At 37.8% G+C, this 25,826-nt stretch overlaps 1 protein-coding gene across 1 annotated transcript in view; it reads left to right on the top strand.

Moving 5' to 3' along the window:
* LOC150103771 (carnitine O-acetyltransferase-like) overlaps positions 1–25,826 on the top strand; it is a 214,323-nt gene that overhangs the window by 96,301 nt on the left and 92,196 nt on the right. Inside the window, exon 7 of the mRNA XM_090396967.1 lies at positions 10,489–10,660. Within this exon, the coding sequence (XP_090253093.1) occupies positions 10,489–10,660 (172 nt within the window). The remainder of the gene's footprint in view (positions 1–10,488; positions 10,661–25,826) is intronic.

The raw sequence follows: 25,826 nt of genomic DNA, 5'->3' as shown, positions 1-25,826 counted from the left end.
ATCTTTTACAGAAAGAACTGCAATATATAACTTATTCCTTTCCATCTAATGGTTATAAGAATTGCTTCATTAAAAGAACTCTGAGTAGTTTTAATATGTCTTCCTCTTCAAACACAGAAGAAATAACGTGCATTCCTATCCCTTATGTACAAGGCATCAGTGAACTTATAGCAAAAGTTTTAAAACCACTGAATATTTTTGTTACCTTTCGACCATTTAGAAAAATCTCCACCTTTCTCACTTCTCCAAAGGACAAGCTTCCACATCTTAATCATCCAGGTGTCTACCAGATTCTGTGCTCTTGTGGATTATCTTATTTCGGACAAACGGGAAGATCTGCCTCTATTCGGCTAGAAGAACACCAATCTTATATTGAATACTTTAAACCTGAAAAATCTGGACTTGCAGAACATGCCATCTTCACTAGACACAGAGTTCACTGGAGAAAGACAAGAGTTCTTCACAAAAGTCAGTTTCTCATGGAACGCCTTCATAAAGAAACGTGAAACTCTACTTTATTCTCCTAACTTAAACAGATCCGACGGCTTACATCTATCCCCTTTATGGGAGATAGTACTTTACAAATCAGCTAATCTTTCCTAACTTTTTATTGTATTGGTTTTTTATTTATTTATTTTATTATTATTATTATTATTATTATTATTTTTATTTTTTATGCTTAGGAAAGTTATTGACCTTTTTAGTTATCTTACACCAGCTACTTAGGTGGCGCTTTTTGGAATTGTCAGTTCTTGTTTAACTTGAGCTTAATGTACTGAAGATGCCTGCGACACACAGGTGAAAATTATACTATTAAATAATCTTTGTACATGAGTTTTGTATCGAAATCTTCAATCTATCCTCTGTCTATCTTCATATGGAGTATTCCTACATTCACTTGCCACTACATCCTCTCCACTGCTTTCTCATCCCCAAGAAGACCAAATCTCTGTGAAGTAGTTCAGATGTGATATCCTCCTTATCCCTTAACCTCCAAAAGTGAGTGATCCTTTGAGTTATTTTGTCCACTTTTGCAATGGTTTCTGAACATCAACTCTTCTTCCACTATCATCCCAAATTCTAAGCCTCGGTAATTTCTTTCAGTCCATTTCCATCTGTGTAATTCACAGTTTGTATTCTTTCCATACCAAAGTTCATAACTTTTAAATTTTCCATATTAAACTAGCAGCCATTATTCTTTGCCTCGGTCACTCTGTTTAAGTCATTTTGCTGAATCTCTCCATCATCTTTATTAAACTATTGTCCTCTGTAATTTAGAATCACAGGCACTGGCAAACAAATGCATATTTTCCATCAAATCATTCTGAGTATCATCAGTGTACAAATTAAAGAGAGCATTCCAAGTACCTAATTCTGTGGCACACCACTGGTCACTTCTTACACAATTTCCAGGTAGTGATCCTTTGTTTTCTTCCGTTTTTTCATGCACTGAAAATTTTCTTCTGCATGTGTATGGAGGTGCAGTATCCCCCAAAAGGAAGGTGACGAGTGGAGTACCACAGGATTCTGCTTTGGGACTACTGACATTCAAATTATATCATCATCATCATCATCATGCATATCAAGGATTTAGGCCTAGCATGGCCTATTTAGGCCTTAGAAGTCATCGTTGAATCGTTTAAGAGGTTTGTTTTGGTAATCTTTCTGTTTTCCTTTGAAAGTGCTCCATCCATTTATGTTTATATTTTTTAATTTTTTCTATTAGTGATTCTTGGTTTAATTCTTTATTCATTTCTTTTGTGATCAAATAGAGTATACTTTGCAGTTTTTCTCATAAACTTCATTTCAGCTGTTATTAATCTTTGTTTGTCTTTTTGTTTTATTTTCAGATTATTCAAATTATATTTCAATGATATAGTTCACAGTGTGAAAGGAGATATTCAGATGTTTACTGATGATGCTAAATTACGATATGTATGCCAGGAAGCTTGGATATTGAAAGTTTATTTTTTCACTTGGTTAGAGTATAATAAAATTAGTTTAATCCTTTATCCAAGTGTGAGCAAACAAAGTTTGCGCCTGAAGTATCTTCAGGACTAGGGTAAAGTGATACAACACCAGAGCAACTCGTTGCAAAGGTGGAGAAAGCTATCAACACTCCTAACTCAGTATCTCCTATAATGCAAAACACATCTCCTTGCGGATATGTCTAATGTTATGCATTAAAGGAAGGGCCACTACCCAGACTAGTTTCAACCTTTATTGAGGTCTCTTCAGTGGGAGCCAGGCCCTAGTGGAAATACCAGGCAGAAGCATTAGCAGGTTATCTCTACCTATAGGAGTTGCCAAATGGTGTGCCACCCTTTTTTAATAAATTACTCTGGATTTAGAGAAAGATGTTGAAAGTTTATTTTTTCACTTGGTTAGAGTATAATAAAATTAGTTTAATCCTTTATCCAAGTGTGAGCAAACAAAGTTTGCGCCTGAAGTATCTTCAGGACTAGGGTAAAGTGATACAACACCAGGGCAACTCGTTGCAAAGGTGGAGAAAGCTATCAACACTCCTAACTCAGTATCTCCTATAATGCAAAACACATCTCCTTGCAGATATGTCTAATGTTATGCATTAAAGGAAGGGCCACTACCCAGACTAGTTTCGACCTTTATTGAGGTCTCTTCAGTGGGAGCCAGGCCCTAGTGGAAATACCAGGCAGAAGCATTAGCAGGTTATCTCTACCTATAGGAGTTGCCAAATGGTGTGCCACCCTTTTTTAATAAATTACTCTGGATTTAGAGAAAGATGTTGAAAGTTTATTTTTTCACTTGGTTAGAGTATAATAAAATTAGTTTAATCCTTTATCCAAGTGTGAGCAAACAAAGTCTGCTTGGATATGTTTTTCTTATAATATGATTTGAATTGGTTGTTTCTGGTTGAAGAATGGGGGATGTCATTTCAGTGTTGCTAAGTGTAAAGTTATGCAGTATGTTCAGAGAAAATTATTATTATTATTATTATTATTATTATTATTATTATGGACAACTCCATGGAGTCCTTAGACTCACTGAGGGAGACCCTAAACGTCATGCTAAGCAATATCGAACATTTGCACAGTATCTATCATACTTTGTTTTAAATTTATTCACAGCTATGCCACCCACAACAGACTCTGCCAACCTGTTCCACTTATTCACCACTCTCCAAGCAAAAAATCTAGTCCTGACAGCTCTGCTAACTACACTCTTTGCCATATTTCAACGATGGCCCCTAGTTGTCCCATTACTGGACCTGTTCTGAAAAATTTCCTCTGTATTAATCTTGTAAAAACCCTTCAGTAATTTGTATGTCTCAATCATATTACCCCTTTTCCACCTGTCAACCAATTTCTGTAACCCACAAATCTTCAATCTGTCCTCATAAGGTCCATTCCATAGACCCGCTACCATTTTGGTCACTCACCTCTGGATCCTCTACCTCCATCACCAAGAAACCCATATGATCAGATTTGTGCATTGTAATCAAGTGGGGTATTAGCAAGGCTCGATAAAGAGGAACAATAACCTGCTTGTCTCTGTTCATCAAAGTATTCTTCAGTAACCAAGTGATCTGATGAACTGTTTTAGTCACTTTTGATATCTGCCCCCTAAACTGTTACATCAGTCATAAAATTGTTCAGGACTTATCTGTATCTGATTTGCCACTACCCACTAACACCTCTAAATCCCTGTCTTAATCAGTTTTCTGGAGCACAGTTCCATCATATGGTACAGATATGGTAATCTTTTCATCCCAAAAATGCATAACCTTACACCCACATTATACTGACATTCATTTCCCTTTGCCCAGACTGGCAGTTTATCTAAGTCACACTGACAAAATTTTAACATCATCTGTATTAACTATTGCTCTACTCATCGGAAAACAACTGAATTTCCTCTCAGATCCTTTCCTATATTGCTAATATATGAATTAAATAGTAGTAGCAGCCCAAGAACAGAACCCTGTGCACCACCAGTTACAGACTTCTAACGGATTCTACTCCTGCATTAACTATGGTCTGGTATCTCTTGATCAACCACCCTTATCTTATCTTATCCACTCTTATCCACTTCACCAACTTTATAGCCATTCCCATGTGCTGCAATTTATTAATTAGAATTCCATGCAAAGCCTCTGCAAAATCCAGCACTATCACTATAAACCATTACCTTTATCCAACTTAGCTGTCACTGTATTATAAAATGTGAGCGAGTTACTTAGGCACAGCTTATCATTCATAAAACTATATTGTCTCCCATATAGCATCTCATTTCTCTCAATCCATTCCTGTATTTTGCTATTGACCAGCTTCTCCAATACCTTGATTACAACTCCTGATATGCTGATCGGTTGGTAATTTGCTACATCAGTCATAAAATTGTTCAGGACTTATCTGCATCTGATTTGCCACTTTATTAATTTGACTACATACAGTCCCCCTGTATCTAGCACCTTCTCATAAAACTTGAGCTGGCTCTATACTTAGGTATCGAGATGGAAACTTAAGTAAATCAACATAGCATATTACAGTATTCTCATTAAAATTCTGTAATATTCTATGTTGATTTATAAGTTTCCATGTAAGGCTTTTGTCTCTCTTGTTACTGCAATATCTCCACCTGGATGATGTACTCTTGCAACATTCTCCCTTTTTCTTGCAACATACCGAGAGAACTCTTTGGGATTATCTATCTTTGGTCTGTACTGCTAATTTCCATTCATACTCTGCTTTTGCAACACACTGGTTACCCTTCTGACCTGTGCTTTATACTGCTCATGTGCCTGCTGGTCAGCAATTTTTTTTCTTTTTTTTGTAACTCCAGCTTAATGTTGATATTCAACCATTTAACTCCTGCTTGATTTATTCTCCTGAATCTGGGTATATGGTCTGCTATTACTTTCCTCAAACACTTCAGCACTTCACATGCAGCTTCACATGCCATGTCCCTGATCCAAGCAAACTCTCCTAAGTTTGTCATATTTAACAGCCTTGAAGATGGAATGAGATTTACCATATTGGAGGAACTTTGCTTCTGGAGGTGGAGGAGGCAAGGGATCTAGAAATCTTGGTGGATAGGGAACTGAAGTTGGGAACACATTGCAAAAATTTTAAGGGTTACCCAAAAAATTACTGCCGTAATGCAAAGAATGCTGATATATATGGATAAGAAGGTGATAGATTCACTGTATGAGGGAACACTAATTAGGCTTCATTTGGATTTATGTGCATAGATCCAGTCACCTGGCTATACTGGTGGTAAAGAAACTTTGGAGAAAGTGCAGAGGTGAATAACAAGACCCTCCCTCCCTACAAAGAAACCTAGATGATCAGATCAGATCTGTACACATTAGTTCAGGAATATATAAACTCTCTCACAATATCAGTTCAAAAGGGAGTTACAGATGTTTAAATGTTTTTTTCACATGCTTATCCATTAATTGTTTCGGAACTCATCTTGCATAAACTTGCATTTGCAAAATGCAATCATTCAGGACTTATCTGTATCTGATTTGTGACTTTATTGATAATCACGTTTGTTAAAATAAGTGTTGGCTTTTTTTTTTTTTTTTTCAGTGTTATCATCAGGCATTGATATGAATGGGCATCCTGATCAGTGACACTGAGCCCAGACATTGTTGTCATATTGTACTATAAAGTCTTCAGTAACTTTTAGTGACTTTCTGTATATTCGTCCCTTTCGTCCCTTTATGGGACAAACCATAAAGAGTAGTGAAGATGTTGTGGCCTTGCAAGAAGACTTGAATAAATTGAGTGATTGGACAAGCAAATGGGGATGTGAGTTCAATGTTGCAAAATGTAAGGTTTTAAAATTTGGAAAACAAAGATGGGATGCAGAATTTATGCTTGGTGAGAATATATTGTTGGAAGTAGAGGAAATAAGAGATCTGGGAGTGATAGTGGATAAGGATCTAAAATTTAGGGGACACATTGCCAAAATTGTGAAGACAACACAAAGACTTCTGGGAATGATGAGGAGGACACTGACGTGTAGAAGTAGGGAGATTCTTGTTCCATTGTATAAGGCTTTGATTAGGCCACACATGGACTATTGTGCCCAGATTTGGTCACCTGGTTTTCAGAAGGATGAAGAGATGTTGGAAAGGGTCCAAAGGCGACTGACTAAGGTAGTTTCTGACCTCTGGAATGTCGAGTATGAGGAAAGATTGAAAAGATGTAATTTGCAGAGTCTAGTGGAGAGAAGGAAGAGGGGAGATATGATAGACCTACAAGTTGGTAAGGGGTTGTTATAGGATCAATGGTGGAGAAGTTCTACAGCGAATAGTGGAAGATCAGGGGAGAACCAGAGGTCATCCCTGGAAACTGTATAAAGAGGGTGTGAGTAGGGGAGTGAGAGGCAGGTTTTTTTCGTGCAGAGTTGTGAATGATTGGAATGCCTTGCCTGAGAGTGTGGTGTCTGCAAGGAGTTTGAATGTGTTTAAGACCCGATATGATGAGATGTGTGTGAGATAAAAGGACCTCCTAGATGAGTCTTTGACTCCATGAGGTCTTGTTTAATAATAATAATACTAAACATTCACTCCACCAGAATTGAATCACTGCAAACTGTGTTTCTGTGAGGCATGTAGTCAATAGAGTGACTATGTTTACACAGATAATTCAGATGCATTTGATCACAGAAGATTAAATACCTGAAAAAAAAATACAGGTACTTTTTAATAGATACACAAATTTGAGAGTGCATGTGCATATACGCATGCAGAAGGGTGAGAGAAAGAAAGAGAGTGGGCATGATCTTTCTCATAATGGATAGTTTATCTCCTGTAAAGCAAAGAAGAAGAAGAAATTTATATAAGGGAAGGGACATACATCAAAGCACTTTTTATCCCTCAGTTTAAGCAAATTTAAATTGGAAGTAGGTCAAGCATTTATATAATGCTATGTTTCACAGTGTAATATTTACCTTACTTAATTTTCAGGAAGTAAAGGTGTTTTGGAGTCTGCAGGGATGCTGCAGTTTCTATGAATGTGAAGGATTTAATATTTCCAGGGAGGATAGAGTAGACAGGACAGTGGGGGGGGGGTACTGCTGATGATAGTAGATGAATTGCACTAGCAAGAGCAGGAATCAGTCATGCAAATGGCAGTTCTTTTGAGTCAGTCTGGTGTGAGATTGAGACCAATAGGACAAAATATAAAATTGGTTGCTGCCATAGGCCAGAGGGTGCCAGGGATGACATGGAAGGCATCAGTAGATTAGTCCAATGTGTGCAAGTCAAGTAATTATTATAGGACTTAAGCTTTGGAAACATAGATTGGAAGGAAGAAAGATTACATGGCAGGAAGGAAATAGAATTTATAACACTTACTGGGAGATAATTACTTGGAGCAGAATGTGACAAAGGGGACTTGGGGTACAAGCGTGTTGGATCTGGTTATAAGATCAGAAGACCTGTCCATAACTAAGGTAGTTGCACTGCCTCCAACTGGAGAAAGTGACTATGTGGTCTTGACTTTGAAGCAAAACATGTAGAAATTCCTGTTAAGAAGGGGTATATGTGAACTACAAGATAGGTGATTATGATGCACTTAGGAGGCAGCTTGAAGCAGTACCATGGCATAACAGTGCATGAAGGATAGTCAAGGGGTATCTGGAGGAACAAATATTACAACTGTATACCCAAGGTCAGGAGGATAATCGAGTATGAGTTAAATGGATGAGTAGTATCATTAGACAAAGAAGGGTGTAGATGGTAGAGAGGTAACAGAGGCAGATGAAATTGTTGAGCTACTGAGTGGTCATTTTGTAAGGGTATATCATCCAAGTGAATGTATTGTTATGACAGACATGATAGGGACTGATGTAGAACAGAAGTTGAAGAATTGCATGAATCTGAATGGGATATTACATGAATGTGCAGGGGAACTGATGATGCCCTTAACTAGGTTGTTTAATTTAGGTAATAGCTCTGGCAAACTTCCAAGAGAGTGGAAGGGGGGCAAAATAATTCCTTTGCAGTTGGATGCTGTTATAGACCAGGTAATATGGAAAGTGGTGATAATGAAATCAAATTAGCCAAGCAAATAAGAAAAGGGTGATCATTATGGGTGATTTTAATTATGGCAATATAGACTGGAATGATGAGATAGCAACTGGCAGTAAAGAAAATTAGTTTCTTAAGTTTTTGAGGGATAACTACCTCAGACAGCATGAAACAGAGGGCACTTGAGGATTGAGGGTCTTGGATATGGTCATCTCATCAGAGGATGAAATTATAAATGAGGTGTCAAATCATCCACCAATTAGTGAGAGTGACCATGAGGTGATTACCTGGGTGGTTGCCAGCAGTGTGAGGACCTCTGTGAGAAAAGGGTATATGTGGAACTACAAGGGGGGGGGTGATTATGAAGAGCTCAGGAACAAGCTTGCGGGTGTAGCGTGGAATGAGGAGTTAGCTGGAAAAGAGATAAATGCAGCTTGTGGGATTTTCAAAAACTGTCTAGTAGATGCAATGTCTAAGTGTATTCCAAGGGTGAGAACGTTAAATAAGGTGTGAGATAGATGAATAAAGAGATTAAGCATGCGATACAGAGAAAGAGGGCATTGTGGAGGCAGCATAAGAGAAGTGGAAATAACCAATTCCATGAGGTCTACAAAGACCAGACAAGGAGGGTGACTTGGTTGGTGAGGGGAGCTAAAGAGAGGTACAGCAATTAGCTAATGAAGCCAAAATGAATCCTAAGGAGTTCTTTCGATATGTAGCCAGCAAAAGAAAGAATGATTATGGAAGGATGACATCGATAGGAGAAAATGGTATAAAGACAACTCTTGCAGAATGTGTGGTGGAGATACTTAATGACCAGTTCATAAAGGTCTTTCAAACTTGTGAATGTGACTTCATGGAAAGATTGAGAGCAGTAGATGATGATGGAGAGGAGAGACTGACTGTAAGTGAGCAAGAGGTGTATGGGGAGTTGAGTAAACTAGATGTTAATAAGGCTGTGGGACTTTATAATATATCACCACGTATTCTGAAGGAATGTGCCAGGGAGTTGACACCTGTCGCGATGAGGAATGTCAGTTTAATGCAGCAAAATGTAGTCTTGATGTTTCGGATATATCGATGGAAGGCTGCATATTCTGTTGGAGGAACTGTACTGTAGGAAGTAGGAGAAGTGAGGGATCTGGGAATGACGATTGGTAGAAATCTGAATTACAAGGAACATATTGCAAAGGTAGTGGAGGTAACCCAGAGGATTGCTGCAATATTGAGAAGGATGCTGATCTACAGAGATAAGAGCTGTCATTGCATTGTATAAAGCCCTAATCAGATCACACCTTGATTGTTGTGCTGAAATTTCATCCCCAGGATTTGAAGGGGATAAATAAACTGTAGAAAGAGTGCAGAGGTGGATAAAATAGTTGGTATCAGAACTGTACAATGTTCGCAATGAAGATAGGTTGAGGGAAGGTGGACTACCAGAGTTTGGTAGATAGAAGAAGAAGGAGAGGTGATATAATTGATAATTTTAAACTGTTGAGAGGTAGTTACGGGGTTGCACTGGGAAGTTTGTTTATTTTGTGGAACAGTGGAAAGGAGCAAGGACGATGTTCCATCCCTGGAAGTTATGAAAGGAAGTTGTCAGCAAGAAAGTAAGGAGTGGTTTCTTTGCATGGAGGGTGGTTGAACAATTGAATACACTGCCTGATAGAGTGATGAGAGCAAGAGCATGAACAGTCAGTGAGTTCATTCATGCTCTTTGTGTTTTCTGGGGTGGGCCTCCCATGATGAGTCTTGTCCTCCCATGGAGATCTGAATAATAATAATAATAATATGATCATTTTACTGTTTCTAATTGTATTTGTTCTTCTGGTAGTTTGCATAGTGAAAAATCTGAGTTTCCAGAAGGGAAACTTCTGAGACCTCTAGAAAGGAAAAGAAAAAAAATATAGTAAATGACTCGACTCACTATATAATCACTATCAATTCAAATGAGTCCCTAACCAGATGTTGGCAGTGGCAGTTTGGTGTAGTTGGTGGATTAAGTGATGGTGTTGAAGACCTATCGAGGTTCCCTCATTTGATGAGTCTTTGCACTCCTTGGAGGTGTCACATGTATTTCTGATTCTGATTTCATCATCTACTTTTTTTTATCTGTTGGAAAACATTATCTTTTCCTTGGAAAGAAAATTATTTTCCTTATTATAATAATAATAATATTACCTTTTTCCTATTATTTTATGAGAAATGCTGCCAATAATATACACATTGTTATGTGCTACTGACAGCTCATACTATGGCAAACACCATTATAACAAACTTATTTAATATAACAAATTACTTAAAAAATTCCCAACCAAAGCTCACATGTACATTCACTGTAACAAAGCATCCATTATAACAAGCTATTCCTGTGGTTCTTGACATTTTTCCATAGTGAGAGTTGACTCTGCTAAAAGCCAAAATAACCTAAAGAATATATAATAACGTATTTCTTTTAATTCCAGTTTTTTGAAGTGGATGTCTACGACAAGGATGGGAAGCCATTCAGTGAAAGCCAAATATTGTCGCTTCTGAAGATGGTTCTCAGACATTCACATGGTAAAACACATCCAGTTGGTGTCTTCACTACAATGAACAGGGATACATGGAAAAAAGTGTATGATGTAATGTGTTTAGGTGAGAACTTTATTATTATTATTATTATTATTCCTGATACCTCCAAGGAGTCCGAAGACTCATCGTGGGAGGACATCTACAACTGTCTCTGCACCTAGTCTCTACTACGAATCATCTCTATCAACGCCATCTGCCGCCCACCTCCAACACCACCACAACTAGTAATTTTTGTCTGTAAATTGCATGTGTTCTGAAGGGCCGATTTGTAAAATTCCTTAGTAGAATTTGGTTTGGTAATACATCACATAAAAGAAATACATAACTATTAATATTATAAAAGTTACATAATCTTTATCATCTACCTTTGACTATTGGTTCATTATGGATCTCTTACAACCAAATGTTTGCACTGATTCTTTTCTTTCATTGGGGGGGGAGGGTAGCTTAAATTCAAAATGTTAAATACTAAAATAAAGAGCCCAAAGGTTTCAGTTCAGTGATGCAAAATTATATAAGCAAAGTGGATATTAGTTCCAACATTATTACAAAGCTGAATGTTGAAACTATGGCAACTCGTGAATGCCGAGGAGCGTATTCCCATAAGCTCTCTCTGGTCAACTTACCTTACAAAACTTTTATAGTTTCTACATTCGGCTTTGAAATAATACTGGTTCTAATATCACTTTGCTTATATCAAAATGTTAATTTCCTACTTACCATCATAGTCCATAGAACTAATAAATACTTGTTTCTCTTTTGGTAAGTAGAAGTTTGACCTTAATCATTAATCAACACTTAAGTTTTATAAGGTAAATTGACCAGAGAGCTTACAAGAATACACTCCCTGGCATTCACGAGTTGCCTTAGTACAGACTAGTTAGAAGACACAGGTGCTGCCCAATCATCTATTTATTTGCCTATTATTAGTCCATTTCGATAAGGTTTCACTGGCCTAACAGCTGTTTTGAATTGATTGGTTCTCTTCAGAGACACTATATAACTAAAGAACCTCTCTAAAAATTAGGAAATCCCCCAGACACTCCCAATGAGTGACCAAAGGATTGTGCAAGTCAGCGGTGGTTCCACTCAGTGACAGGCTCACCCTCCCACTGTGCAGAACTGCTCATATTCCAGGGAAAAGCATTCACTGACATGGCCCCAATAGAAGTCATGCCAGAAAACACCAGCCTCCAGAGACTCATATTGCTCTCCCAAGGCAAAACTTTCCACTCACTCTCCTGTAATCTTAAGCCCCCCCCCAGGGGGGAAAAGACCGGAAGAAATAAGGAAGAGACCTTAAGAGAGCAAAAACTCTTGTTCAGTACTAAAAAACTTGAAATGTCAGAGAAATGTATTTTTCGTAAGCAAACTCTTGGTTTATGCTTAAAAGTAATTACTAAAATTATTATTATTATTATTATTATTATTATTATTATTATTATTATTATTATTAAACAAGACCTCATGGAGTCAAAGACTCATCTAGGAGGTCCTTTTATCTCACACACATCTCATCATACCGGGTCTTAAACACATTCAAACTCCCTGCAGACACCACACTCTCAGGCAAGGCATTCCAATCATTCACAACTCTGCACGAAAAAAACCTGCCTCTCACTCCCCTACTCACACCCTCTTTATACAGTTTCCAGGGATGACCTCTGGTTCTCCCCTGATCTCCCACTATTCGCTGTAGAACTTCTCCACCATTGATCCTATAGCAACCCCTTACCAACTTGTAGGTCTCTATCATATCTCCCCTCTTCCTTCTCTCCACTAGTCTCTGCAAATTACATCTTTTCAATCTTTCCTCATACTCGACATTCCAGAGGTCAGAAACTACCTTAGTCAGTCGCCTTTGGACCCTTTCCAACATCTCTTCATCCTTCTGAAAACCAGGTGACCAAATCTGGGCACAATAGTCCATGTGTGGCCTAATCAAAGCCTTATACAATGGAACAAGAATCTCCCTACTTCTACATGTCAGTGTCCTCCTCATCATTCCCAGAAGTCTTTGTGTTGTCTTCACAATTTTGGCGATGTGACCCCTAAATTTTAGATCCTTATCCACTATCACTCCCAGATCTCTTATTTCCTCTACTTCCAACAATATATTTTCACCAAGCATAAATTCTGCATCCCATCTTTGTTTTCCAAATTTTAAAACCTTACATTTTGCAACATTGAACCCACATCCCCATTTGCTTGCCCAATCACTCAATTTATTCAAGTCTTCTTGCAAGGCCACAACATCTTCACTACTCTTTATGGTTCGTCCCAACTTTGCATCATCTGCAAACAACTGAATATCTCCATCCAAATCTTCGCCAATATCATTAATATACAAGTTAAATAGTAATGGCCCTAAAACAGATCCCTGAGGCACTCCACTAGTGACTTTCCTTTTCCTGGATATTGCACCCCCATACACAACTTGTTGATACCTATCAGATAGCCAGTCTCCAATCCAATGCACTAATCTAATATCCAACCCCATCTGCTCTAGTTTGACTGTCAACTTATCATGAGGCACTCTATCAAAAGCTTTTGCGAAATCCAAGTATATTACTGTGTATCCTTCTCCTCTGTCCAAGGAAGCAGTCACTTTATTGTAATAAGTAAGTAGATTACTAAAACACGACCTCCCTTTAGCAAATCCATGCTGTCCATCAAAGATTATACCATTGTTGTCAACCCAACTCTGGATCCTAGTTCTCACAAGCTTCTCCAACAACTTAACCACAACACCTGACACACAGATAGGCCTATAGTTTGATGCTTGAGTTCGATCACCTCCTTTATGAAGTGGCACAATCTTGCCCTCCTTCCACTCTTTAGGGACTTGACCAAGTGCAAGACTCGTATTAAAAAAATATGTCAAGGCAGGTGTCAACTCTCTGGCACATTCCTTCAGAATACGCGGTGATATATTATCAAGTCCCACAGCCTTATTTGCATCTAGTTTACTCAACTCCCCAAACACCTCTTGCTCACTTACAGTCAGTCTCTCCTCCCCATCATCAACTGCTCTTAATCTCTCCATGAAGTCACATTCACAAGATTGAAAGATCTTTATGAACTGCTCATTAAGTATCTCCACCACACATTCTGCAACAGCTGTCTTTATACCATTTCCTCCAATCAATGTCATCCTTCCATAATCATTCTTTCTTTTGCTGGCTACATATCGAAAGAACTCCCTAGGATTCTTTTTAGCTTCATTAGCTAACTGCTGTTCATACCTCTCTTTAGCTACTCTCACCAACCAAGTCACTCTCCTTGCCTGGTCTTTGTAGAACTCATGAAATTGGTTACTTCCACTTCTCTTATGCTGCCTCCACAATGCCCTTTTTCTCTGTATTGCATGCTTAATCTCTTTATTCATCCATCTCACACCTAACTTATTTAACCTTCTCACCCGTGGTATACATTTAGACATTGCATCCACTAAATATTTTTTGAAAATCCCCCAAGCTGCATTGATCTCTTTTCCAGCTAACTCCTCATTCCATGCTACACCTGCAAGCTGTCTCCTGAGCTCTTCATAATCACCCCCCTTGTAGTTCCACATATACCCTTTTTTCACAGGGGTCCTTGCACTGCTGGCAACCACCCAAGTAATCACCTCATGGTCACTTTCGCCAATTGGTGGATGATTTGATACCTCATTGATAATTACATCCTCCGATGAGATGACCAAATCCAAGACCCTTAATCCTCTTGTTCCCTCTGTTACATACTGTCTGAGGTAGTTATCCCTCAAAAACTCAAGAAACTCATTTTCTTTACTTCCAGTTGCTATCTCTTCATTCCAATCTATATTGCCATAATTAAAATCACCCATAATGATCATCCTTTTCTTATTTGCTTGGCTTATTTGACTATACATTTCACTATCACCACCATCCACATTACCAGGTCTATAACAACATCCCACCAAGTATTTGAATCTATTCACCTCTATCTCACACCATACTGCCTCAAAACCACTGGCCCCATTTCCCCCTTGCATCTCTACCTTGTATGGACATAACTCTTTCTCTATCATCAATAGCACTCCCCCTCCCTTTTTACCCCTTCTATCCTCACGAAACACATCATACCTTTCCATCTCTATTCCTGTCAGGATGTCATCCTCATCTAACCATGTCTCACTTATTCCGACAATCTCTGGGTGCACAGACGCAATTAGTGCAACCATTTATTCTGCCTTGTTTCTTATACTTCTAGCATTGGTATACAAACACAACAACTCATTTCTGGATCTACAGCTAGTTCCACTGATACCACTCACTCGATGTGATCTCTCCATGCTGGACTGGGGCCATTTCCCTTTCTGCTTCTTCATTTTAGAACCCTTTGCAATTCCATCTGTTTCCTTTTGATCCCTGATCATCCCATTACTTTCCTGCCTACACATTCTCTCACCTCCTCTTGGAGCATCCACCTTTCTCACGCTGTGTATCCCTGTCCACCCTGAGCCTCCCCGTTTCCCTGTTCCTCTTGCACACCCATTCTCTCATTATCTATACTCATACCACTCACTTCCACATTCATTTCCACTCCTTCAATCTCTCCTGTCTTACTCTCCTGCTCTTCCACATCACTCCCCTCTCGATCTGATTCATTCTCTCTATTCACTTCTCTACCTTCCAGCAGCAGTCTCTCCAAGCGACTCACACCATAACCACTCAAATGCAGTCCATCGCTCCCATACAGCTCACTTCGTCCCTCAAACTCATTCCACACATTAACAAACTGTACTCCCATCTCCTCACACATTTCAGCCAGAATATCATTCATAATCCTTGCTCTCCGCCTCATTTCACCACAATCATACCTAGGCAACACACTGACCACCCTTCCTGTCACACTATTCTCCTTTATCTTTCCAAGCAGTCTCCTGACATTCATTCTGACATGCTCCTTGTTCTCTCTCAAATCATTCGTACCAATTAATACAATTAACTCTTTTGCTCGTTCCCGCCTCATATTCAATGCCTCAATCACTCTACTCATTTTACCGCCTGGAAAACATACCTTGTGCATTTTATCCTCTAGCACACCTTTAATAATGGAGTCACCATACAATGCCACTCGCTCATCTTTTGTTAACTCTTTCATGCCATCATGATTTATTTTAATAGTTTTGACCTGCATTCTCTTAATTTCATTCCGCATCCATTTCATTTCTTGCTTCATCCAATCCAATTCACCTTCTGAACCTCGCGACACATTCACTCTATCATTAAATCTTTCTAACTTTCTAACTCTCGACCCTCTCTTCTCACTTTCCCTCTCATTCATCCTTCTTTGTTTCCGTACTTTCGGTCCAACATACGTCCAACTTTCACTGTCATTCTTCTCACTTTCACTCTCACATATCTTTCTTTGTTTCCGTACTTTCGGACTAACATACGTCCAACTTTCGCTATCATTCTTCTCACTTTTACTGTCATTCATCTTTCTTTGGTTCAGTACTTTCGTTCCAACATGCGTCCAACTTTCGCCATCAGTCATTCTTTTTTCGCAATCATTCATTCTTTCGATTTTTTTTACTTGCGATTTCTGCACCACGCCATTTCTACTTTCATTCGTTCTCTCAATTTCGTTTCTTTCCGCCTCACTTTCGTCCCTTTTAACATCCGTTACGGTTGTCAAATCGCTCTTTTTCTTTTTTCCTGATTTTTTAACATTTTTTCGCCTGTCTTTCCCGCCATCCTCTTTCAAATGTGCACTCACGACACAATCGGTACTAGCACTTTCTGTTATCAGCTTCATATTCGCATTCATCAATTCCTCGTTCAGGTCACATTTCGCACACACCCTTCTTCCATCCGCACTAAACATCCACAAATCATTTATGTAATCGAAGGAATACATATAACAGACCTCACACTTAACGAACCTACTGAAATCCAAATTAAAATCATGGAATGACAATGCAGCCGCCATTTTTTTCTCTCTGCAGGTTACTAGGTCTAATATTAACGTTTTCGTATTTAGTTTAAGCAAGAAAAAAAACCCCACACTAATAATATCGGTAGCGTACAACGTTTACAGCCGCTCTTACTTAAACAATTACGCATATATACTTAATTATTCCTAGTAAAACTTATCTGAATCAGGAGCTCTTCAAAGCACATTCGTAGCGCTTGACCCACTAGCGCCCTCTTCCTAAGAGGGCGCTAGTGGGTCATAAATAAAGAGCCAAAAGGCTCAGTTCAGCAATGCAAAATTATATAAGCAAAGTAGATATTAGATCCAGCATTATTTCAAATCTGAGTGTAGAAACTATGAAAGTTTCATAAGGTAAATTGACCAGAGAGCTGATGGGAATATACTATCCAGCATTCACAAGTTGCCTTAGTGCAGACTACTTAAAAAACATAGGTGCTGCCCAAGTGTCTATATATTTGCCTTTTATTAGTCTATTTTGATACGGTTTCAGTGGCCTGACAGCTGTTTTGAACTGGTGGTGGTGGTGGGCAGTGGATGGCATCATATGATGATGAAGACTCATTGTGGTGCCCTCCCTTGATGAGTCTTTAGACTCCTTTCCATATTCCCTGAAGCTCTCTGGTCAACTTACCTTACGAAACTTTCATAATTTCTATATTTTAGCTTTGAAATAATGCTGGATCTAATATCCAGTTTGCTTATATAATTTTGCATTGCCAAACTGAAGCCTTTTGACTTTTTATTTTAGTAATTACTTTTACAGATAGTTTGCTTACAAAAAATGCATTTCTCTGACATTTCAAGTTCCTTAGTACTGAACGAGAGTTTTTGCTCTCTTAAGGTTTCCTTTAAGAGAGCATTTTGAACATTGGGGGGGGGGGGTTGGCGTTTTACGGTGTAGGCTCTATTGGGACTGTCTCAGTGAATGCTTTCTCGTGGAATATGAGAGGCTCTGCTCAGTTGGTAGGGTGAGCCTATCACTGAGTAGAACCGTCACCACTGAGTTGGATGATCTTTTTGTCACTTGTTTAGAGTGATCTGGGAGATTGCCTAAAATGAACTAATAAAAGGCAAATATATAGATTCTTGGGCAATGCCTATGTCTTTTAAGTAGTTCACTAAGGCAACTTGTGAATGCTGGAAAGTGTATTCCCGTAAGCTCTCTGGTCAGCTTACCTTATGAAACTTCATTAGTTTCTACGTTCGGCTTTGAAATAATGCTGGATCTAATATCCACTTGCTTATATAATTTTGCATCACCAAACCGAAGCCTTTTGGCTCTTTATTTTAGTAATTACTTTTATGCACTGACAAAGAGTTCGTGTACAAAAAATACATTTCTCTGGCATTTCAAGTTCCTTAGTACTGAACGAGAATTTTTGCTATCTTAAGGTTTCTACCTGGTTTCTGAAGAGTACTAACCCATTTGAAACAGCTGTCAGACCAGTGAAACCTTATCAAAATGGACTAATAAAAGGTGATTATAGATGCTTGGATGGCTCCTATATCTTTTAAGTAGCCTGCACTAAGGCAACTCGTGAATGCCGGGGAGCGTATTCCCATAAGCTCTCTAGTCAACTTACCTTAAAAAACTTTCATAGGTTCTAATATCACTTTGCTTATATTATTATTATTATTATTATTATTATTATTATTATTATTATTATTTCCATCAAGGTATTAAACTTTCTCCTACTGTGAACTTAAACACTCTCCTTTTTGCCGATGACCAAATAATAATTATAAATTCTGAAGATAACTTACAGAAAGCTATTTTAGATTTAAATGAGATATCCAAAGATTACGTATGATAATATCAACAGAAAAATCAAAAACAATGGCCTTTAAAGGACAAGATCCAGCAAGAATTAAGATAGTAATAGATAACAAGATCTTAGAACAGGTGAATTCATTTAACTACCTAGGATGTATGATCACATATGAAAATGAAAAAGATATAAACGTAAAAATTGCAAAATATTTAAAAATAACAGGTGTAATTAACTGTATATTTAAACCAAACCTAGTTCAAAAACAAACCAGACTAAAAGTATACAATACATTAGCCCTACTAGTCTTATTGTACGGAAGTGTAAAAGTTTATATACATGTTTTTATGATATATAATGAGTATAAAATTTAATTTTTGGTTGTGTTTTCGATCATAGAGGAGAAAACACAACCAAAAATTAAATTTTATACTCATTATATATCATAAAAACATTCCTTAAATTTTGGCCTATGTTGTATTATTTTTAATTTTTACTTGTTACTTCTTCAACTCTAAAATTTTGTCCTATACAATTCTTACAGACTCTATCCTTATTATTACTTCTAACCCTTGGCTGTTATTAGTGTATTTCCCACGTGTGCAAAACTCTATAGACAAAGGAAATGCCTCTGGTTAGAGCCAATTCCTTTGCTAGAATACTAGTGTTAACCTGTTTCAAATTTCAGAAAATTTATTTGTCTACACTGCACCACCAAAATTCTATAGATAAGAGAAAGTTCTTTATCTAAGAGCAAACACCTGGTATGGCACACGATCCTGTATCCTTTCCTTCTCTATTTCTAACCACAATAATCGAATATATTCTTATTTCACACCGCAGTCGTGACTATCCCCAATACATTTATGCATAGGTTCTTGTTATGAGTGGTGCATTGAGATTAGTGATCAGGCAAGTTATTTGGTTGACAAGAAAAAATTTATTCATTACTAATAAAGCAAGTTACAAGTATTTTTATAGATGCTATCTTACTTATGTTAGTATGAAAGGTAAATAAGATAACTCGACGTAACATGGACATTCTAATTCCCTTACAACATGAAATATCAAATACTATTAAAATGGGATGTCCTTCTAATTACTTAACACTCAGATTATTGTCATACAATTATTTGTTCAAGAACTACCCAAAAATGACAAACTAGAATATTTTCACACTGCACTTTTCCAAGTTTTCTGACTCAGATCAATTATTCCCTATTCATGGTTCAACTCCTAAAGTCCTACAACACTTCTTAAATCACAATTCTAATTAGTCCCTTTTACCGTCACAATCTAACTTTCTTTGTATACAAAATTGAAAAGTTCTTACTTTACTGAAGTGTCGGGATCTCACTGCAATCAACAATTGGAATTATACAGCTCGCGTTTTCTTCATCTGGTCTGTTTTCGATGAGGTCAACTGGCTGATACGTTTCTTAGGTTCTTTCCTGGAAGATATATATGCGAATACGATCACGATTCGTTGCATACGATGTTCACGAAGCACTGCTGCCGATGTTATTCCACAAGGTTCCGCATTTCCTTCTCGGCCTACGTTGACTTTCTGCCATGCCGAGACCTATATGCACGTTGGCATTCTACATGGCTGCATAGCCACTCTCATTCATCTTCACCTAACCTCACTGGAACTCCTTTCTCCGGGAACGACGGGAACAGATAAAAGGCAAAAGCCCAAAAAGCCAAAGCATCGTTTTCGTGTCAGAAAAAACCATATACCCCCTCGATGACCTTCACATGGCACCTCAATTCCTCTTCACTCCATTCCGATGATTCTCATTCTCGTCCATGGGAGACCCCCCCCCCCCCAACACACACACACACCCTGCAATGTAGACCTTTGCATATGTGATGGCCTCAGGTCATGATTTAATCTTCTTATCTTGTCTGGGATTTTAGCCTAATGTTTGCAAACTAGCACACACTTCACCCATTTCTAAATTGTTTCCCCCTCCTTTTTTTTTTTTTTTTTTGCATAACAGATTTGACAATACAATATTCAGCAAATTTCAAATCAAGGATGTTATTATCATTTCATTTACATTCAATTTGTTTTTATTAATATGCAAGTATTACATCGAGAATTTAAATACTTGTTAAATCTGAATGAAAGGTAATACATTATAAATTCTCCTTCATTCAAGATTTAACAGAAGTGAAATCTGGACAATAAAACAAAAAGACAAACAAAGATTAATAACAGTAGAAATGAAGAAATTATTATTATTATTATTATTATTATTATTATTATTATTATTATTATTATTATAAAAATTATTATTATTATTATTCAGGCCTCCATGGAGTCAAAAGACTCATCGTGGGAGGTCCTTTCTCCCATGATGAAAGAAACACGTCTATCAAGACTCATCGAGGGACGTCCCTCTTAGGAAACACAAAGTCTATCATACCACTGCTTAAACGAATTGACCGTTCTCACTCTCACCACTCTATCAGGCAATTAAACCAAGAATCAGTAATAAAAAAAATTTTAAAATATAAGCATAAATGGATGGAACACATTGAAAGAATGAAAACAGAAAGATTACCAAAAGAAGCCTTAAAGTACAAGCCATTAGGGAAAAGAAAACCAGGACGTCCTCTTAAACGATTCAACAATGACTTCTAAGACCGGAACAGGCCATGCTAGGCCTAAATCCTTGATATGCATGATGATGATGATGATGATGATTACCCCAAGACCTCATGGAGTCAAAGACTCATCTGGGAGGTCTTTTTATCACACACACACAGCTCATCATACCATGTTTTAAACACACTCAAACTCCTTGCAGACACCACATTCTCAGGCAAGGCTTTCCAATCATTTACAACTCTGCATGAAAAAACCTGCCTCTCACTCCACTACTCACACCCTCTTTATACAGTTTCCAGGGATGACCTTTGGTTCTCTCACAATTCCCACTATTTTCTGTAGAACTTCTCCAGCATTGATCATATTAATAACTTGTATCATATCTCATCTCTTCCTCCTGTCCACCAGACTCTGCAAATTACATCTTCTCAATCTTTCCTCATACTCGACATTCTAGAGGTCAGAAACTACCTTAGCCAGTTGCCTTTGGACCCTTTCCAACATCTCTTCATCCCTCTGAAAACCAGGTGACCAAATCTGGGCACAATAGTCCATGTGTGGCCTAATCAAAGCCTTATACAACGGAACAAGAATCTCCCTGCTTCTACACATAGTGTAGAAGTAGAGAGATTTTACTTCTATTCAGTGTCCTCCTCATCATTCCCAGAAGCCTTCGTGTTGTCTTCACAATTTTGGCTATGTGTCCCCTAAATTTCAGTTCCTTATCCATTATCACCCCCCAGATCTCTTATTTCTTCCACCTACAACAATATATCCTCACCAAGCATAAATTCCGCATCCCATCTTCGTTTTCCAAATTTTAAACCTTACATTTTGCAACAGAAAAATAGCTGTTTGGCTTTCAATTTATGTTATAATATACTAACACACTTTTATGGCATTCATATAGTAAAGGTATGTAAGTTCTTTTCACTTAAACCTTGTTATCTTCCAGGTCTACCTACTCACTGATGAGACCTCAAGAAAGATTGAAACCGGTCTGAGTAGTGACCTCTCCTCATAATGTAATTACAGCATTACATCCCTAGGGGCTGTGTTTTTACGTTATGAGAAAATATCAAGGATAGTGAGGGAGCTTGCTCCACTTTTGCTTCGAGTTGCCTTGGTGTTGTACTACCAAGTGGTCATTTACACTTGGATTCGCCAATAGTTTTTCGGTATATATGAAACTCATAGATTCGTAGTTCTCGATCTTAGAGTTTTGCTTACTAGCAGTTGAACAACAAGGGATTTGTATCCCCTTAATTATTATTAAGGATACCAGAAAAATAGCCGTTTGGAACTAAATGTCTTTAAATTAAAGTCTTGAAATTTGGGATTTGCTGAGAGGAGGCCACATACGCTATCAGTGGAACTAAATTAGAGGAGGCAAGGGATCTTCTGATGATGATTGATAGAAATTTGAAGTTTAGGGGACATATTGTAAAGGTAACTCTGAGGATAGCTACAATATTAAGTAGGTCACTGACTGCCTTAGATAGAAGAATGGTGATTCCATTGTATAAAGCCCCGATTAGACCACATTTGGACTACTGAGCTCAGATCTATTCACTGGTATTCGAATCAGATAAATTAACCTTTGAGAGAGAGAGCTTCTGTAGATAATAAAAATGATATGAGGACTGTACAACATTAGTTAAGACGATAGACTGATGGCATGAGGACTTCAGAGTTTGAGGAATAGAAGAGGAATATGCGATATGATTGTGACATTTAAACTGTTGGGAGATAGTTACAGGATTGACACTGAGGAAATCTTTTGTGCAATAGAACAAGGGGAAAGGAGAAGAGGAGGATCCATCCCTGAAAGTTGCAAATGGAAGTGGTAGGGAAGAGAGTCAGAAGTGACTTTTACATGGAGACTAGCTGGACAATGGATTGCCTGATAGGATAGTGATTGCACGATTGATGATTAAGTGTAAGGAGTGGCATGAGAGACTTTGTGTTGTGTGAACAGTCCTCCCACAATGAGCCTTGTGGGAGGACATAATAATAATGTTACAGACAAAAAATTCTATTAGTGTGTGTATAATAAATTTAGTTTAATTCTTTATCCAAGTGTGAGCAAACAAAGTTTGCGCCTGAAAGTATCTTCAGGACTGGGGTAAGGTGGTACACACCAGGGCACTTCAGAGTTTGAGGAATAGAAGAGGAATATGTGATATGATTGTGACATTTAAACTGTTGGGTGATAGTTACAGGATTGACACTGAGGAAATCTTTTGTGCGATAGAACAAGGGGAACTTCAGGACTGGGGTAAGGTGTGTACCACCTTACCCCAGTCCTGAAGATACTTTCAGGTGCAAACTTTGTTTGCTCACACTTGGATAAAGGATTAAACTAAATTTATTATACTCTAACCAAGTGAAAAATAAACTTTCAATATTAGTGTGTGTGTGTGTGTGCACACGTGCGTGCGTGCGTGTGTGTGTGTGTGTGTGTGTGTGTGTGTGTGTGTGTGTGTGTGTGTGTGTGTGTGTGTGTGTGTGTGTGTGTGTGTGTGTGTGGATAGTGATGTTGTGTGTAGATGGAGGAATAAATAATGGAGATGATGGGTTGTATGGAGTGTTATCCAGCAACGAGTTCTCCAGTTTGCCATTTGAGGTATCACATGGTAATAATAATAATGTAGAACTAGGATATGTTAGACATTACACTCATTTTAGAAATTATGGACTTAATAACCATATTATAAATAACTATTTTAATTTCCCGATGTTTCGATCTCATATTAGGATCATCATCATAATTTAAATGTAAATTATAAGAAAACAATCACAAGCAACTTAACAAAACACAAATTAACAGCGGTGAAATCACTAAAATCAAATCCGGACATCGTAATAACTAGAGACGACAAAGGCAATGTCACTGTTATTCTAAACTGAACCACATATTTGGAAAAATGAATCTGCTAGTCTCGGACAACAATACATATCAACTTGTTAACTACGACCCTACCAATAGAATAAAAAAAGAAAGCAGAGAAGTGAATGCTGATCACCGTGCAACACTAAAAGAAAGGATTAGACATTACACATTTCATCTATATCTGAATGATATAAGTAATAAGTAAATATTTGTTAAATTATCAAACAATTATATACTGTCACATTATGGTGGCAGTTTTTCTTTGTTTATATCATAATATACTCACCAGCCTGGTTGGCCCAGTGGTTAGCATATCCCCTCTCCAGTCAAAAGGCTGTGGGTTCAAATTCTGCTGTGAGCATAGCTCTTGTGATTGTCTGTGAAAATACTAATGGTGGTGGTCAGCAGTAGATAGCATTGTAAATGATGGAGGTGGTTGCGTTTCATCGTAGTTGGTGGATTGAGTGGTGGAGATGGAGAGTTGTGGAGTAGGTGCCTCCCTCGATGAGTCTTTGGACTCCCTGGAGGTGTCAGGTAATAATAATTTTCCTTTTTTTTTCTCTCTTGAAGAAATCTGCCATAAGGATACAAAACTAATTAAACAATAAAAAATGTTTCTTTTCTTTTTATTTCAAATATTGTTTATGCTTATGTATCTTGAACCAATTTGAAGACATTACCATCAATAAGACATTTCTTGTTTTGTGTGTTGCCTACGTGTAAAGTTATTCCAACTTTATGTGGAAATGTGCTGTTAGTAATTACTAGTCCTTGTCCTGAACAGAAATCTCCCAAGTATTTACATATTATTAGCTTTGCTCTTTTTTCCATTTTTTTTTCCAAAATAATCCTATATGCTGAGGATTCAATTCCAACTCAGCTGTTTAGGTCTCCAACAAGAACCAGCTTTTTCTTATGTTAGTAATCCTCTCTGATGACTCAAAAAAATTCTACTACTATTCCTTCCCTGATAGATCCTTTTGAGAGATCCTACATGCAAGTAAAAGTAAGTCTAATTTTTCAGTTTTGAAATTTTTTGAAATTTTCTTTCATCACTCTATGAAATCGATTGCTATTCAATAAGTTTATCTTCATATTAGTATCAAATACTAGAGCTACTCATTTTTTCTCCTAATCATGTTTGTCTGAATATAATTATAATTATTATTATTGTTATTGAGACCTCCATGGAAACTCATCATGAGAGGTCCTTCCTAGAAAATACAAAGTCTATCATACTACTCGAACTCACTGACCATTCTTGCTCTCACCACTCTATCAGGCAATGCATTCCATGGTTCAACCATCCTCCATGCAAAGAAACCACTCTTCACCCTCTTCCTCACAGCTTCCTTTTGTAACTTCCAGGGATGGCCCCTTGTCCTCACTCCTTCCCCATGTTCCACCAAGCGAAAGAATTCCCCAGTGTCAACCCTGTAACTACCTCTCAACAGTTTGAAAGTCTCAGTCATATCACCTCTCCTTCTTCTATCCACTAAACTCTGCAGTCCACATTCCTTCAGCTGATTCTCATACTAACATTGTACAGTCCTGAAACCATCTTTGTTATCTGCCTCTGTACCCTTTCCACAGTTAATTTATCCTTCTTCAAATCCTGGGGACCAAATTTGAGAACAATAGCCCAAGTGTGGTCTGATCAGGGCTTTATACAATGGAATGACAACTCTTTTATCTCTGCAGGTCAGCATCCTTCTCAGTATTGCAGCAATCCAAAATCTTATTATTTAAGGAATACCTTACCTGTTCTTGTCTTATTTGTCTCAATAATATCAGTTATGTCAACGTGGTATTTCTATAATTTCTATGCTAGTTTCACCTCTTTTCCCTTTGATGAATTGAATGTAATTTGTGCATATCATCAGTTCTGCTGAGTTGGTGGTTCTTCGAGTCACTCATTTTTTTTTATTTTACTGTTTCTTGGTTTCCAAATGAAAACTGCAGGATTAGGTAATGTTTTACCATTAT

This window comes from Typopeltis vanoorti, chromosome 8 (genome assembly GCF_054136105.1).
Source record: "Typopeltis vanoorti isolate ZY-2024b chromosome 8, IOZ_Tvanoo_1.0, whole genome shotgun sequence".
NCBI lineage: Eukaryota > Metazoa > Arthropoda > Arachnida > Uropygi > Thelyphonidae > Typopeltis > Typopeltis vanoorti.
Note: the sequence above shows the minus strand (reverse complement) of the source record. Positions and strands in the feature narration are given on the sequence as shown.